Source organism: Desmodus rotundus, chromosome 13 (assembly GCF_022682495.2).
Source record: "Desmodus rotundus isolate HL8 chromosome 13, HLdesRot8A.1, whole genome shotgun sequence".
Classification (NCBI taxonomy): domain Eukaryota; kingdom Metazoa; phylum Chordata; class Mammalia; order Chiroptera; family Phyllostomidae; genus Desmodus; species Desmodus rotundus.
Genome location: NC_071399.1, coordinates 28545367 through 28563541, shown reverse-complemented (window position 1 = coordinate 28563541; position 18175 = coordinate 28545367). Strand labels below are relative to the sequence as shown.

General features: G+C 47.1%; 1 protein-coding gene across 2 annotated transcripts in view; it reads left to right on the top strand.

Moving 5' to 3' along the window:
* MCF2L (MCF.2 cell line derived transforming sequence like) overlaps positions 1-18175 on the top strand; it is a 165905-nt gene continuing 147730 nt past the window's right edge. The window contains exons 1-2 of one of the 2 annotated variants that reach the window (XM_024578945.3): positions 1-325; positions 7372-7538. In XM_024578945.3, the coding sequence (XP_024434713.2) occupies positions 7376-7538 (163 nt within the window). In that variant the 5' untranslated portion in view covers positions 1-325; positions 7372-7375. Of the gene's footprint in view, positions 326-7371; positions 7545-18175 lie in introns of both variants that reach the window. The other variant, XM_045186612.2, reaches the window with a different exon arrangement.

Here is an 18175-nt window from a genome sequence, read left to right as displayed (position 1 = left end):
CTCCCTCCCTCTGCCCCCGGCTTCCCTCCTGCCCTCTCCCCTCTAACTTGTCCCTGAGGTCCACCCTTCCCCGGCCTCTCCCCTACGTCCTTCCCTCTCCTGCCCCTCTCTGGTCCCTCCCCTCCCCCCGGCAATTCCCCCGTCCCCTCCTTCCACTGCCCTTTTCTCCTCCCCTCCCTCTCTCCTCCCTTTTCCCTCCCCTTCCTCCCCAGCCCAGAAACCCGAGGAGACAGTGGCGTCCGCGCGCTGACACCTGCGGGCACCTGCGAGCGTGGAGTACAGAGAGCCGAAGACTGCGGGGAGGACTGTCCCGCGGCCGAATCAGGTGTGCGCGGGTGGGAGTCAGGGAGGGTGGCAGGAGGAGGTGGCGTGGACACGGAGTCTGGGAAGCAGAGGGACTGTGGTCTGGACGGGCTGGGACCATTCCCCCACCACCCTCCCCGCCCCGCCTCTGGCCTCTGGGATCCCAGGGGACCCCCGCCTAGGGAGCCACCTGGCCTGAGGATGCGGCTCCAGGTGCACAGATGCTCCTCCTCATGGCATGGGTAGGGGGTCCTCTCACATCCTGACAGGTGTCACCCAAGGGGGCTTTCTCCTCCAGAGGCCCCCTAATACCTCTCAGAGCCACACCCGGAGCTGCTCTCCCGCCTTCGTGCCTGCTGATGCATCATTTTTGGGACAGGTGTGGGGACAGGGCAGTGTGGTGTGGGTGTCGTGTGGCATGGGTGTCACCTGGCGGTGCCCCTCTGGGAAGTTCTCCCAGCTCAGCAGCTGAAAGGGACAGAAATCTAGCTGCTTTGCCTTTCAATCGGGTACTGAAAAGAAGACTGCAGTTGAAAAGACAGAATGTCATTTTCTCATTCAACTCCTAGGCTATTCCTACCACGTGTTTTTAAAATCACCTCTGTTGTTCTTCATCCCTTAGGCTCCAGTGTAGCACTAAAGACTTAAATAGGAGCCATAGTGGAGGAGGGTGGGGGTGGAGAGGAACCGGAGGAGACTGTTTTCCTAGAGCAACTGCGTCTTAACTTGACTGGAAACGTCCCCATCCAGGGGCAGGTGGCCCGATGTTGTCCCTAACAGAATGCCTGTGACTGCCTGTGAACCCAGCCCAGGGAAGGGGTTAAGGGGACCGCAGGCTCCCAGGCAGGATGTGCAGGGGATGGCCGTGGGAGGCCCCAGGATGTGTGGCCACCAAGTGTCAGGGCTGAGCCACAAAAATAGAAGTTCTGCCCCAGGGGCTGCTGGTGGTAGAGTGTCTGCAGCCCACACCCCGTGAAGGCAGGAGACCCCACTTGGCTGGTAAGTGTGGGGGGTGAGGGCCCACTGAGGAGCCCTCACACTGGAGGGTCTTCTAATGTGCAGATCTGATGGACTGGCTGGCCCAAAGCTGGTTTTGCGAGCTGAGTTCTCAGACCAAAATTTTCCAGTGTTCTGCCCCAGCCTCCTTAGACCAGCTGCCACTGGGAGGGATCAACCTTCTCACACCTACGCGGGACAGCACAGTCCTGCCCTACAGTCCTGGGTGTGTAGAGAGGAGGATGAGTTGGTAAAATGGGACTAATAGGAAGAGAGGGTTTTCAGCTTTATTTTAGGACCCCCTTAACCTTTCACTCCCCTCCTTGGGACCTGCAGCCTCCTCCCAAGTCCTGACTTCCCGACTGGGCAGGAGCCCGGGCGCCTGCAGCTAACACTCCTGGGTGCAGTTATTGTCAAAGCACCAATGCCTCGGTGAGCCTCAGTTTTGCTTTATGTGAAATGGGGTTGATGCCTACTCTGGCTGCCTCACAGAATAGTGAAAAAAAGAGACTTGTGTGAACAAGGGGGCGTGCCACTAAGGGAGGGGTTGGGCTTAGGGACCTGGAAGCTTAGTTACAATCCTCTTTGTGTTACAAACGCCCAATTTCAAAGAGTGGTAGAGGCAAAGCTTTCTTACAAGAGGGCTGCAAGGACGGTTAGGAGAGAGGCAATAACTTAACTTACAAAAGTGGCTGGCTCTGCAGAGCACCTGCGGGGGAACTTCTGAGCCGGAAATCCCTTCTTTTGATTTTGAGACTTCACCCCTGGGCTTTATTGGGTTCATGTTATAACTGGGTGGTCCAAGATCAACTTTCTGGTTATGTTCCCTTTCTGAGGTTGAAGACTTGAAATAAACGCTGGACCTTTATCTCGGAAAGGCAGCATCTCAGTGACTGGCAGTAAGATTTCAATCACTTCAAAAGGAGAGGCCTCTGTCCCTAGGTTATTTAATTAATTTCTGTAACATGGGGGAAAGCCTGAAATTGAAATAGAGAATGCCGTAGTATCCTACAGTATCTGGCCCCCAATTTAGTTAGTGTGGTATGATTGTAAGAGAAGTGGTAGTTAGAAGTGTAATAGCAGCAATCACAGAAATGTAATGTTCTGTGTCGAGTTTAGCTTTTTCCTCTTAAATTCACTCCATTTCACCCTTTATGTCAGCTCACGAGAGCAGGGCGACTCTGGGCTGAGTGCACAGGACCCGCACGTTCCTTTTCATAGTGACCTTCAAGGGAGAGAGGCCCCCAGCTCCGTGCAGTCTCCCAGGCTGCTCCGTAGAACGCAGGCTCCTGGGTCCGCCAAGGCCCCGAGCCTGACCGGGCTGGGCCTGGAGCCCGCACCCAAAGCAAGCCTGGGGATGCTCAGTGACTTTTCTCCCTTGACCAGGGCAGGAGAGGAGGGGGGTGGGGTGTCTTTACCAAAATACCTGCAGAAAGAACTGCCCCGAGCACCTGGATTACAGAGAAGGCTACAAGGAGCTGGGTGGAGTCTGGCTTCTCGCTGGTCATGGGGTGGCTTGAAGAGGCCCAGGATGGCGCCCGCTTAAGGACTGCCCAGGTGCTGATAGTGTCCTCGCAGGCTTTGAGCTGGCATGGCCGGGCTGCAGCACCTTCCCCTTTGGGACAGCCACAGAACTGGGCTTCCTCGATAAAACTTTCAGAACTTCCAGCTCATGATAGGATTCCAGACACCCCATGGTTACCAAGAAACTCTTGGACATCTGGGGGCGCTGGACATCTTGACTTTGTGGCTAGGGGCATATCCTGAATGTGATTTATCAAGCGTCATGGCAGCCCTGGTCAGCTCCGGAATCCACAGGAACCTCCCAGTATCTCTTTGGAGCCCAAAGGACCAGTCCCTACCAGCTGGAGGTGGCCCCAGAGCGACCAAGTGCCCATCTGAACAGCCTGCACCAGGCAGGTGACCTTTGAGACTTGTCAGATGACATGTTTGTTGGGTGTAACTCACAGATGGGGGCCATTCAGCCGAATCTCTTGAGAAAGTGAAGAATATTATTCAAATTACTAAAGTGAAACAAAGACAAAACTCTGAACAAATTTAGTAAGACAGTAGTGATGTGAATGCCAATGAGCATACCAGCTGGCAAGCATTTAAGATCTTCTCAGTGTCTCCCCACTCCCTTGTCTATTTCTCTTTCAGAATTAAGGGTTGGAGCAAGAATGCAGAACAGGACTGGCTCCTGCAGGGAAAGGCCCTGCTCTTGTCCACACAAAGTGGGTGTGAGAGGCAGCATCTGAGTGAAGGGCAAAGATGGAGATGGATGGAGGGGCGGGGGAGGAGGGGGAGCAGTGAGGGGGAGGAGATGAGGTAGGGGGATAAACAGGCAGGGAAAGCAGCTAGGTCCCTCAACCCGGATGCTTCCCCCTTTGCCTTCAGCTCTCCCTTTCCTAGGGCTGCCTTCGGGTTTTTTTGAATGGGAAGACTACATATTTAACATGGGCAATTCTTAACTGATAATGCAGTTGTTATGAGTGATGACAATGCAGCCAGTTGGGACATTTCTTTCTTTTTTAAAAAAAGATTTTATTTATCTGTAGAGAGAGGGGAGAGGAGGGAGAAAGAGAGGAAGAGAAACATCAATGTGTGGTTGCCTCTTGCACACCCCCTACTGGGGACCTGGCGTGCAACCCAGGCATGTGCCCTGACTGGGAATTGAACCAGTGATCCTTTGGTTTGCAAGCTGGCACTCAATCCACTGAGCCACACGAGCCAGAGCTATAGTTCTCTTTTATAAATGTACTTTTCTAGGGTTCCTGCTTCAATGGAGAAGCAGCTGGAGCCAGCAGAGTCAGATTTTCACACTAATGCAATTCCTCTTCTGTTAGTACGGGCTGCGCAGGGCTGTGCAGTGCCGGAGCAGCCCCTGCACTGCTTTCCGTCAGACTCCCAAGGGCCCCGTGACTGTGCCCGAGCAGGAGTGCCCCCGAGCCGGATGTCGGAGTGTGTGTCTGCATGAAACTCTGGTCCCTGTACAGACTAGCTCTCCCAGGACTCTGAGCTCCTGGGCGGTGGGGGCTGCCCTGATGACTGTTCCCTCAGCACCCAGGCGGACCATGTAGGTGGGCTGGAATCTTGGCCGAGCAGATAGGAGAGCTGATGAAACTAGTTGACTTGGGTCTCGCACTGGGCTTGGCCAAGTCCCAGCCATCCAGTGAGCCGGTTGTCATCTGTGTGCTCTGTGCGAGATACCTAGAGCTCTGAGAGATAAAGACCAGCCTTGGGCCCACTGTCATTTCACCTTGGTCCTGGGTGCTTAGCTGGGCTCTTCCAGTGGGAGACAGAACACCCGAAGGGCGTTGACATGGTTTGCTGCTCTATGGTATGCCAGTCTTGAGATTTTTATTTATTTTATTATTATTATTTTTTAAGGATATTTTCATTGATTTTAGAGGAAGGGCGAGGGGTGGGTGGGAGAGGGAGAGAAAGAGAGAGAGAGAGAGAGAGAAACGTTGATATGAGAGACATTAGTAGGTTGGCTCTTTTACGTGCCCTGACCGGTGATCAAACCCACAACCTTTTGGTTTATGGGATGATGCTCCAACCAACTGAGCCACCCAGCCAGAATTCCAGTCTTGAGATTTTTTAAATGAACAGATATGAATGACAACTGAGGTGGTTCTGACATCTGGATTTGTCCTCTGTGCCCCAAGGGTTACTTAATCTGTGGAAAATCCGCTGTTGGAGAAGCCACCCTCTGTCCTATACCTGTGCCTGCCTGCATGGCTCAGGGTTGTTTTGACCACGATGTCCTTCACTTTTGGGATGCTATTGTCCAAAGCAGCTGAAAAATAAAAATCCTAGTGGGAGGGGTGAGCCTAGGACAGAAGCCCCACCCTCCCCAGGCCCCCGGCATCAGCTGTCCTCAGCAAAACCCAGGAGTCTCAGGAGGCCGAGGCTGACCTGCCAGGGAGGGGAGGCAGCATCGGACCTTGTCCTGTCCAAGTGGGGGATGGCCTCCCTGTCACGTCGGGTGAAGGGCATGTTTGTTCTGTTTTTCAGAACAAACTACATTAAAACCAAACCTTGGGTCTTCTCAATCGTATCTTGCGGCTGAGTGAATACTGATAATTTGTAAAATCTTGCCAAACTGAGGACGGCAACGGCAGGAGGCTTTCTTGGGTTGGTGGAAGGGCTCAGATAATGGACAGCTCTGTGGGACCTGGGGGGAGATCTCGGGAAGTGGGACCAGAAGTGCAAGCCCACACTGGGCCTTTTCTTGGTCCCTTCTGGAGGTTTAAGATCACAGGTAGCCTGCTCATGTTTGAAATTCTCCCAGTAGAATCTGGCAGAAAAGAAGACAAAACAGGATTTGCTGTTTTGTTTTTAATCAGGGAAATCTTCCTTTTTTAATGTCAAAACTAAATTTAAGCAATCCAAAGTCTATATGCCTGGGTCTGGCTCTGCTTGACAGTCTGTACCTTTCCTGGGGCACCAGGCAAGGTCTGATTTTCTTGGAAAGATAAAGCAGGAACCAAGGACAAGTGACAAATGCTGAGGCGCAAGGTCCTGCCAGCGGAGAGTGGATGTAAGATATGGCTCATCTTTTCTCATTTTCACTGTGAAGTTTCCTGGTGATGGGGTTGTACACAGGAGTTTAAGGAATAAGGCTACAGGAATCAGGAAGACACTCCTGGAAAAAAGACATGAAAGATATATATGAGTAACAAACAAGCTATTGACCAACAATAGCATTAATAAAAACAAAGGGATGGAGTATCTTGTAGGATTGGCAGTGAAGCCCAGCAGAATTGCATATTTTAGTAGGAAGAGGACGGGGTGGGAGAAATGTGACATCTTGTTAGGGACCCGTGTGGACTCCCTGACACCCCAAAGTATTTAGGATCTGAACTGTGTGACCCCGCCCCCCACCATCCTGTGGTGACTCCTTTCTCTCTGGAATGATCATTGAGACTCAGTGCTGCCGTGCTCCCGTAGGTGGCATATTGGATCCCCTCCCGGGGCCGGCCAGCATTGGGGGAACTTATGAAGGTGCCCAAGCATCTGAAAGGTGGCCAGAACTGTGAACCTCACTGAGTGCAGGCTGGCATCCCGTGGCCAGGGAGGGGTCAGGGAGGGAACGAGTGGCTGGGGCCTGTCTCAGGACAGTGGGGGATAGTGGGGGCCTCCGAAAGGGGGAGATGTTTCTAATCTCCCAGTGTTCTCCTTGCAGGGGCACTAAGGGCTTCCCTGTGGGTGCCGCTTGAGGCAGGGACTAAAGCAACCCCTAGATGGAGAGAACAGAGTGTAAGCGGTACAATGGAAAGGTGGGATTGCTTGTGGATCCACAAGTCAAATGTATTCAGGCAGATTATTTACACCTTCATTCTCGACGAAGGGACCCTGCCAGGTATTAAGCCCACAGGGGGAAGTAATGAACCATAAATACGCTAAAAGATGAAGTACAAAGAGGTGTATTGGTAATTACCTAATGCAGATGAATCTTGTGCCCATCAGATGATTTCAGATGGCTTCTGTTTGAGATATAGTTACTAGTTGTCTCTTTAAACTCAAGATTGCTTCCAAAACACTTGATTTAAGTTTCTTTGCCAAATTTTCACTGGAGGAATAAGATTTTAATGTTTGTTCTGGAACTCTCAGGACATTCTTTACTTAGGGGATTTAAAATGTTCTTAAGTAATCTAAATAAGCCATCAGCGATGGCGTTGAAAGTTTGCCAACTCAGTGAAGTAGACTGTGGCATTGAGACCAGGGGAACCAAGACACTTCTGTCCTTGAAATACGAGACTGAATGTCAAGGGGCAAAATCCAGGTTTTGCTTTCTTGTAAGTGGCAGAAGTAAATATTTTTGCTTATGCAACTCTTTATTTCACCTCAATATTGTATAAGAAATTTGCTCAGTTAATGGAACATTGATACAGTAGAAATTCATTGGAGAAGAATGAAATTCATTTTAAACACACAGTATCCACTTCAGAATAAATGTTGCCGAAGGCTGTATCTAGTTATCTTAGCTTTGTTCAAAGAAATAATTCTGATGTATATTGGCAGTGTGAACTCATTTTCCTTTTAAAATCTGTTTTCACACTACAGACTAATGTTTGACTGTTGGAGATTTACCTTCTGCAAGAAAACTGGAAGCAAGGACTGTTCCTCCCCACGAGGATCCAATGAGGCCAAAACAGAAGAAAGTGATCATCAGATTGATGTATCTGACGTCATCAGGCTTGTTCAAGATCAACTAGAGGAGACAGGGACAGGTAGAGGCCAGTTTTAAACTTCATTTTGATCCTGAAGCTCTTACTACTAATTGGACTCAACAGTCTTGTTCTTAGCTGTTCTGGTCTTTGTAGGGACTGATGCGTTTTAGATCTGGGAGAACAGTTTGCAGGCTTTACTGGTCGTATGCTGGGGACGTGCATACTGAGTGCAGTCAGCTGTGACCCGACACACCTAGGCGAGAAGTCTCAAGATGTTTGCTCCTTTGCCTTTCTGGTGGTTATCTAAACCAGCATATAAAAATGAGGTTGGCTTCAGTGAGAGATCATGAGAAATGTTTGTTTGGGTTTTAAACAAAGCACAGTGCACCTGAAGGGAACTATTCCCAGCCTTTGCTTCAGCTTTCCAAGACACAAGAGCTTTTGTTTAAATTCGCTCTGTTGTCATATTGAGATGGTGAGGAAGCTTTTCCCAGTCCCGGATCAGTGACCCGTGCCCAAACAACAAAGTGAGCAGCACACACCCTGGTGAGAGGACCCACACTCCTCAAAGCTCAGTCTGACCCCTTAACCCCAGCCTGGGGATTCTTTTCCCCCTTGTTCCTGGCTAATCTGAGAGCCTTCATGCGTTTCTTAATGGAAGGAAGTGGCTGGCTCCTCACTTTTCATTTTGCCTTCATTTAATTATTTGTTGCCATTTTTTCCCAAACAGATTCCAGAACTACCATGCTCATTAGACAAGGCTAGCGCAGTCACAGACTGCCCAGGGGAAGGGGTGAATCTGGTGGCGACTGTGCTGCCTGGTACCACAGTGCCCACCTGGAGCTGGGCCACAACCAGGCAGGCCCCCAAAGCCAACAGCCAGAGGCTCATCTGGGCACTCTGATGAAACTCCTTGCACTCTAAACCTGGAGCTTTCTGGGCCTTGCCCTGTGCCAACACTCACTGTGCCTAACACGCACAGTTGGATTTGCTGGGCAGAGAGGTCTTCCTTCCGAGCCTGTACTGCAGTCCCCTGGCCTCCTCCTCAGGGCTGGTCCAGGGTTTCCATCCTGTGACGTGTGTCCATGAGTAAGGGTCATAGCTGTGCCATCTTTGGACATCTGGCATTTGCTTGTCTGCTCCTAAGGGGTATCTTGTGCATATCCCCAAAGCCAGCAGTTCCAAGCCACAGCTCTGCTGGTGGGCCCTTGCACTTGCAAACATGGTTGCTATTTGAACTTGGCTGGCTGGGGGGTTGAATTCCAGTGTGGTCACCCCACCAGCAATGTGTTTAGTTTTACAGGTTTAGAAACTTGACTTTTGTCACTTTCCTCGTTAGTGATGGTTCTCGAGCAAGAGGCTAAAGCCTGTACCTCTAAGTTCATCTCCTCATGACGGGAGCACCTTGTTTTTCCAACAAGTTTTCTTATTTCCTACCCAGTCGCAGTTCCGGTTCTCTGATATGCACCCCTTCGAGGAACAAAGTCAGTGCTGAGATGGGCACCACTTGGGAGAGAGAAGGGAGGGGAGGGTTGCCGGGAAAATGCTGCCTAACACCTCAGCTCCTGCTCTGTGAAAAGGACTTAGAAAGGAGGCGAGCTTCCAACTTAAGCAAGAGGATGATTGAAAGGGTGCCAATCCCTACTTATCACTAGCTTTTATGGCAGGAGGTTTATCTAGTCTTTCCGTGCTCAGCATGGCTGCACATTAACTGCCCGTAACCACTCGGGACCCAGCAAGCGCCAGTGAACCTGCTGTGGGTCAGGCTTGAGCGCTGTGATGGAGCCGACCCGTGGCAGAAGTGGAGAGCCTCTGTCACCAACCTGGCTGCCTGAACCATTCCCTAATTCAACCGCATCTCCCTTGGTGAGCAGTATGAGACCCGGTGTGGCGATGAGAACACGACTCGAGAGGAGAGCACCCGGGTTCAAATTCCAGTTTGTCACTTTGTCACTCTGCAGCCCCACAAGTGTGGGCAAGTCATGAAACCTCTTCACTGTGTGGGTAACGTGGCCCCATGCCAGCGGGGCTGCTGATAGGGTCCCATCAGTGTAAGATGCTCAGGACAGTGGCGGGCGGAGCTGTGTCTGAGTTCTGAGTAATATTGCCATCCCAAGCCTTCTTCTTTCTCCCCGAACCTGCAGAACCCTTTTAGAGCTACGCACACACATGAGCTTGTATGCACACACATGCTGTGTGCACACACACGCACACACAGTACATTTTAGCAAGGAGAGCTTTAAAGCTTGTCTGCCTGTCCAGATCTCTTGCTCTCTGGATTCCATATGGTGCTTTCGTACGTAAATGCCAGATATGTGTGAGCTACCACTGCTATTCTTGCCTTAATGTGTGTGAATGGTGGGGCCTGGTCCAGTCTCTGTCTAGCTCCACACACGCCCACATCCCCCGTCGGACAGGGTAGGTGTTCCGACGTCCACGATAACAGCAGTTCTGTGCTGCCAAGTTTTGGCTGGACTTTCTGTTCCTCCAGTGTCAGCTGGAGACACCTCACCCAACAAGCTACAAGTCCGGCAAGGAAGCAATGGTCTGGGAACATTTTGTTCATGTTAACACCTGAGTGCGAGAGATCGAGAAGGTGCACATATACTGATCAGCAGTCTCCGTGTCACGGCACAGGGGAAGGGGCAGGACCAGTGCCAGTGGCTGTGATGGCCTGTCAGGTGGCACGGGAGAGCTTTCCTCTTTCTAGAATGCCACTGCTGTGCATGTTTACTCTTTAAAAAGTTTTATGTATTCCACTCAGTGAATAGTATCTTTAATGATGCCAACCATTTTTCCCCCCAACAAACCTCTTAAGTATCTTGAACAGAGGTACGGGGGAAAAATCCCCAAATAAAATGCAGTCCTTGTCTTGGACTTAAAGTAAACAAAGACCATCTGAAATATCAGGTTGAATCATGAAGTTGCCATTGGGCAAGTCAAACACCTTTGAATATCGGTGATTTCATGTGGCTGAACTGAACGCCTTAATACATTTGTGCGATTGCACAGAATTCTGGGAGCAGACTGGGAGGTGTGGGCGTGTCCACCTGGAGAAGGCTGAGGGGTCAGAAAGAGTTGCAGGAAGAGGGAAACTTGAAAACTTTGTGGCAACAGAGGCCACATTATGAGAGATTCTTACAGGGGGCATTGCAGAAGCAGTTAGCCTGGGCTTTGAAAACGTATTTTGGGAAAGGCAAAAATGACCACAGGAAACTGACGCTTTGAAGGAAATTGGCTCTTTGATTATCTCCAGTGTTTCTGCCGTGGATGGTAATCACAGCTTGATGAAGACTGAGTGAATCGCAGTGATTGCGGCCTTTTCGGGGGGTCGAACTGTGCAGAGTATGATAGATGTTGCACTTGCAGTTCCCTGGTTCCTTGTCTTCCAAAGCTCATGTCATTTTCTTGGGAGAGACATTGCTTTTTCCTTGTGTGCCACCTAACGTTGCAGAGCTATCCTGGGAAGCGGCCGTTCCAAGAGTGCCCCGCACAGGCATGGAAAGGCAGAACCGTGTGAGAAGAGTACCAAGGGGCTGCACTTGGTCGTTCTTGTCTTTGTGGTTTTAGAAGTCCCAAGCGGGACATTCTCAAAAGATGAATTTGTTGCTTGGGGAAACGGAGCTTTCATTGTTGCTGTAAATGGTTAACTCCCTTTTAACCTTTCCTGATATCTTGGTCTTTTTCACTTTGACTTTTTATAATATTCAGGAAGCTAGCAGGAGTTCCAATTCTTTAGAATACATATTCACCGAACATGAATTTACAAATGACTGGGGACTAGCTGGTGTGTTATTGGTTGATGCTAGAAGCACAAATGGTATTCTTCTCATAGCAGCTCTTAAAGGGCCAGGGCCAGGTGTGGTGGCCGCTGGAGGGAGGAGACAGGGGCCGCAACTCTCCAGGTTGCAGGTCAGAAGGCCCTGGAGTGGATCAGTTCCCCAACCAGGATGAAGCTTTATCAGAAAGCTCTGCAAGGCCTTAGGAGATCCCAAGGAGTCCTCTGGTCTCCCAAGATCTCCTAGATGGACTCTTCTAAGTGGTACCGTCTTGGTGGTTTCATCATTGATTAAAATGGATGTGACGTATTACTTAGAACCAGGAATAATGACTCTGAGCTCGTGAAGAATGTTCTTCACATGAACTGAAGATGCCTGGAAAGCAGCTCAGCTACCAGAGCCCCCAAATCTTCTCATCCCCCCGTCTCTGGCAGCCAGCACCACCTCAGTGGCATGTCCAGGAGCAGCAGTGGTATAAGCAGTGTTCGATCAGAAAGTTAGTGGGTTTTCTACTTAACTGTGTGCTTTATAGTAAGTGCTGTATGATTAAGGTCATTAAGGGGCCAAACTCTCCTCCAGAGAAAGCGCGTTTGTCAGCATACAATCAGCGGAGAGCATGCTGAGTCAACGAGACGCCGAACTGTTCGTATGCTCCTCCACCTTCTCCCAGCAATGCTGAGTGGGTCTTCTGGGGAGAGGGTCTTTGCTTTGTCTGAACCAACCCCACCGTCATAGAAATTCCTCCTCCCTCTTGCCTTGCCCACTTCCTGGTTAAAACCCTGCCGTCTGTCCAAGACCAGCAAAAATATCAGCTGTTTCTGCCACAGTCCTGTAATCGCTATTCACGGTCTCTGCCCTGTGCTTACTGTCTTTACCTCTGGCCGTCTGGGTTCCTGCATCTGTAGAGTCACTAAGCAGTGTGAGGACAGGGAGTATCTCCGTCCCCGCTCTACCCCCCAACCTCAGGTCTGTAGCAGCGGGCTCCTTGGCTGCGGTGCCCAGCACGGGTTCGGGCAGGCTGCAGCACTGTTGCCCTCAGCCTACTTCGGAGGTCTGGGACAGTCCCGCGTCCCATGCAGATGTTTCCATCTTCCATGTGCGCATCGTGGAAATATTCCGGAGGCACTGCCCTAACACACAGGGTGGCCAGCTGATGGGTTGGGCAACTGAGTGGCAAGTGGTGCGTGGTTGGTTGGAAGTGATTCTGTGAAGAAGATGCATTCTGCTGAAGGATCTGAGTGAAGTGGAGAAAAGGAAGAGATTCTACTACCTGAACATTAAAACTGTACATTGGAAATCTCCAGGAAGAAGATTAACCAACAAAAAGTAGAAAAAAATTGCCACATGGCAAAAGATATGGCCTTTATATATGCAAATCTCTTACAAAGCAGAAGCAACAGGATGAAGTTTTATCAGAAAGCTCATTATAAGGCTTGCAGAGATGACACACCACCACAAAGACAAGAAATACTTACCAATGAGAAATGTAAATTTAACCACATCTCTTTTTCTCCACTTGTATGGTCAAAGTTAAAACCCACTGCAGTGAGAATGCCAGTCCTCATAGCTGTACTGGAAAACCGGGTGATGGAATGGGTACAAATCTTCGGATGTTTTGTTTTCAGTCAGCAATTTGCACTTGTAGGAATTTAAACTAAGGGATTAATTTTAAAAATTGTTGCAAAGATTCATGAACAAAGATGTTTATCATGGCCATTATTTATGATGATGAATATTTGGGGGAAAGCAAAATTACAGGATTAGGGGATTGGTGAAATTTATTTAGTTGTTGGGATGATCATTCTCCCCCATCTTATGCTATAAGTGAAACAGGCAATTATAAAACGATGTATATGATAGCAATTTTCTAAACACAAAGTATGTATCGTTTTGATAAAACACATAAAATGCGCCCCGAAATGTAAGCATTTCTTATCACATATTTATAATTTGTTTTCCTGTTTTTCTGCTTGGGGAACACCGTTACCCCGTGCGAATACAGGGTTGCAGAAGCAGGATGTGAGACTGCACCCTGTAGGCATCAGGGCCGGTCTCCAATCCTATGCTGACCCCTGCTCACAGGGAGCAGGTGGTCTCCCCCTGCCGCCCCGCAGGCTCTCGTAAGGGGCCATTTCTGCAGGAACCGTCCCCATCCTCGCTGTCTCCCTGGGACTGCACCTGTGCTTCTCCCAGAGGCTGGCGCTCACCCAGCGATTCTGAAGGGGAAATGTCTTGGGAGAATTTTCCTGGAACTTTGCTGGTGGCCCTTGAGGAAAGGGCTGGATATGAATAAAGCCATGGGAAAGCATTATGGTTTTACTCACCTGGCAAAGCAAAAAGCTGCGGGGAGATTCTCAGAGGTTTACAGCATCTCAATTGCAGACATCTCCTGAGATTACCTTAATCCTGACCTTTGTAGAATGTATCTGGCTCCTTTGTTCCAGGAGACAAATGTGATCTTTGTTCATTCAGGTGAGAATGGTTTCACAAAGCACTTTTGGACCCCTGGGTTTGGGAAGATGGGCCACTAGTAACAGTACATTGCATTGTATTGGAATTTCATATGCTGTGTAGGAGTTCTATTAACATTTATTTTTTAAACAGATCTCCTCTTTTCTGAACCCTGCAGATTACTTTTCAATTGCTCTGCATATAGGACATTGGAGTGTATTATTTCCCGGCTGTTGAGAGATACCTTTAGGACGCCCCATTAAGTATTTATACCAAGTCCAAACCTTATTTTTTGTATTTGTACTGAATCCTGCAATGTTCCAGTCTATTCTCCCTGTTCTTTTCTCCCCTTTCCCTTCACCTTCCTTTTTTTGTGTGTGTTTTGATTTGTAATAAATAATAAACATCTTGATGGTTCAAAGTCAAAAGACTAATGGTCCCTGGCTTACAATGGTTTGACTCATGGTATTTTGACTTTACAGTGGTGAGAAAGTGATACACATTCAGTAGAAACTGTGCTTTGAATTTTGAATTTGGACCTTTTCCTGGGCTAGCAGTACATTTGACTTTCTCCCATGATGCTGCACGGTGGCAGTGAGCCTCCGCTCCCAGGCAGCCCCACGCCCACGGCGGGGGGTGGGGTGTACAACTGATGCTCTACAGTGTGCCGTGTTGCCAGTGATTTTGGATATTGTGTTTTGTGTTTCTGCATCCCATCACATGTCCTGCTTTTGGTGAGAAGAAGAGGAAGGCAATTACTCTTGAGATGAAACTCAAGATAATTGCCCAAACGTAGGCTGATTTGCAAGCATGTTTAAGGTAGGCTGGGCTATGCGGTTTGGTAGGTTAGTGTATTAAATGTACTTTCAACTTAGGATATTTTCAACGTATGAGGGGTTTAGCAAGATACAACCCCCTTGTAAATTGAGGAGCATCTATAATATGAAAGGTACACCTTAAAAATTCTTGCTCCAATCCTGCCACTAGGTGCCCATTCTTCATCCCCGAGCCACCTTTCTTCATCAGTATTCCATGGACTGCCTCACCAGGGTCTTTATGCAAATACGGAAAGGCACTGGTATATTCTTGGTTTTCTCCTGTTTTATGCAAGAAATAGCATGCTACAAATGCTGTTCTATACGTTTTTCCCTTCTTACTATGCCTTGGAGATCATTCTGTATCAATACATAAGAGTGTCTTTTTTTCTTTATTTAGTCACAGAATAATCCTTTGTGTGGATACACTATAGCTCATCAGTCGTTGGTGGATGCTTGGGTTCTTTGTTCGTTTGTTTGTTCTTGCTATTGCATACAGTGCTGTAGTTAATGACCTTGTGTGTATGTACATAATTCATTTTCTACATGTGCTGGATTTCAGGTTCTCAGCAGCTGAGTCGGGGCAAATGCTTTTGACAGTTTTGCTTGAAGTTACTATTGTGCTCCATGGTTTCCATTTTTCACCCACAGATAGTCATGAGTGGCTCTCTGTAGAGATTCCCCAGTTGGGAGCTGGTTTCTACATTTTGTGTTTGTCAGTCTGAGAATTGGAAAAGGCTTTATCATCTTGGGCTTACACTGCATTTTTCTTACAAGTAAGATTGAGCATCTTCTCATTTGTTTGTTATATATATTTCTTGTTAGCCCCTTTTTAAATTAGGTTGCTAATCTTTTAATGGTTTCTAGGAGCTCCTTATGAATTATGCAGGTTAGTCCTTCAGAGTCAAGTTGAAAGTATTTTTCTCAGATTGTCGTTTTCTTGGCTTTCCTTTTTGCCATTTTAAAGATGCAGTTGAATTCAATGTTTTGTGGCTTTGGATTTGGAGTCATAGTTTTAAAAGGCCTTCTTATTCCAGGATTATAGGGAAACCACCCATTTTTTTTCTAGTACTTTTATTTATACTTAAACCTTTGACCCATTTGGGTTTATTTTGTTGTGTAGTGTCAAGTGTGGATACAACTTCATTTTTCTAGTCTGGCGGTCCTAATGCCATTTTTAAACATCTCTATTCCACTGACTAAAGGCACCACCATGAGAATATGTTAAATTTCCATATGCATTTGATTCAATTTCAGGAATTCTGTTCTGTATCATTGGTCTATCTGCCTTTCATTTTCTGGCAGCACAATAATTATTGGAGCTTTATGGCATGTTCTTATGCTGATCAGGTTCATTTGACTTTATTGCTCTTTGGTAGGGTTTCCTGGCTGTTCATGTTACCTTTTTATTTTTCTATGAACCAAAGTTCTGTTTAATTACATAATTGCACAAACAAGTCTGCAAATAATTATTGTTTTATTAGTTCCATTTTTTTTATACCTCTGATTTATTTTCCTTATCCAACTGCATTGGCCAACATCTCCAGGACAATATTAAATAGTAGTGAGATAGTAGGCATCCTTATCTAGTTAAGTTTTGGTGAACATGCCTCCTATAATTTTCCTATTCAACATTATATTGGCTTTTGGGCTGAGATGTATACTTCGTTGCATGTGCACATGTGTGTGTGCATGTAACATGTTACATAGAATACCCATCGATTTCCTTTACTGAGTGCTTTGGAAATCAAGAATAAGTGTTGAATATATCAAGTGCTTCTTCAGTGTCTGTAGAGATGACCATAACGTTTTTATTTAGGTATTAATTAGGTAATTATCTAATTAGGTAATTGTTTACCTATTAATTAGGGAATATATTAATGAATTTTCCCATATTTAATCTTCTGCAAACTACTCTCTGTATTCCAGTCATGATATCACTTCTTTAATATGTTGCTGGTTCTATTTAATACCCCTCCCACCCTTTCTTTTTTCCTTCTTCCCTTCCTTCCTTCTGTTTGATACTTGTATATAATATGTCCTGGGCGTCTTCCCATGTTCATTCACATAGATTGACCTCATTTGGTATTTCAGATGTGATGTACTTTAACTAGCTATTTGACAATTCTCTAGCTTACAGACATTTTTAGAATAGTTTTAGATTAACAGAAAAATTATGAAGACAGTGCAGTTCTTGTATATCCTATACCCAGTTTCCTATTATTAACACCTTACATTTTTATGGTATATTTGTTACAATTAATGAGCCAGTGTTGATATATTATTGTTTAACAAATCCATACTTTATTTGGGTTTTCCTAGTTTTTTACCCAATGTCAGTCTTCTGTTCCAGCATCCCACGTGATGTTTAGTCATCACGTCTCCTTAAGCTCCTTTTGGCTCTAACAGCAGTCTCTGAGTTTCCTGGTTTCTGGTGACTGACAGCTTTGAGGAAGACTGGTCAGGTATTTTGTAGACTGACCCCCTGCAGGGATTTGTCTGGTGATTTCTCATGGCTGCACTGGAGTTACTAGTTTCAGGGAGGAAGAACACAGAGGTAAAGTGCCCCTCTGGTCACATCTTATCAGGGGTGCATGCTGTCACCATAACTCATCACTGTGGACATTGACCTTGATCACCCGGCTGAGGTGGCGTTTGTTTGGTTTCTCTGTTCTACGGTTCCTCCCGGCACCCCTTGCCAATCTGTACTCTTTGGAGCCACATTGCTAAGTGCAGCCCATGGGTAAGGAGTGGGACTATCTGGTACAATTTCATAAACATTTTTACATAGGTCCTTATCAGTAGGATTTATCTGCACTTGTCCTTCTGTTTAGAGAATGTCAGATTTTGGTATCAATGCTTTGTTCCCTTTGTAAAAAGAGCTTGATATTTGTGGTCTTTCGCATCAGATGGTGTTGGAATGATTCATTCTATGAAGGTTTGGTAGAATCCCCCTTTAAAATTATCTGGGTCTGGTGCTTTGGGAAGGAGTAGTCATTAGGCAACTTTCTTTCCTCCATGGAAATTGGTCTGTTTGATAAGATATATAGTCCCTGAAAATTCCTTCTCATTCAGGTTTTCAAATAACTGCATAGTTACACAAAGTAATTGCACATAATTTTAAAACTTTTCTTCTTTCAAGACTATTTTTCCTTTCATTTCTTTTTTCTTTTATTGTTTCTTTATATTACCATTCATCCCTCCTATACCCTCTTCCACCTCCACCCTCACCCCATGATTACCACACCGTTGTCAGTGTCTGTGAGTTCTTTCTCTCTTTTTTTCATTTTTGCTCCATCCTGCCACCTTCTTTTCTCTCTCTCTCTCTCTCTCTTTAAATATATTTTATTGATCATGCTATTACAGTTGTCCCATTTTCCCCCTTTATTCCCCTCCACCCTGCACACCGCCACCTACCTGCATTCCCCCCACTTTAGTTCATGTCCATGGGTCATACATATAAGTTCTTTGGCTTCTCCATTTCCTATACTATTCTTATCCTCCCCCTGTCTATTTTCTACCTACCATTTATGCTACTTATTCTCTGTACCTTTTCCCCTGTTCTCCCCGCTCCCACTTTCCGCTGATAACCCTCCATGTGATCTCCATTTCTGTGATTCTGTTCCTGTTCTAGTTGTTTGTTTAGTTCTTT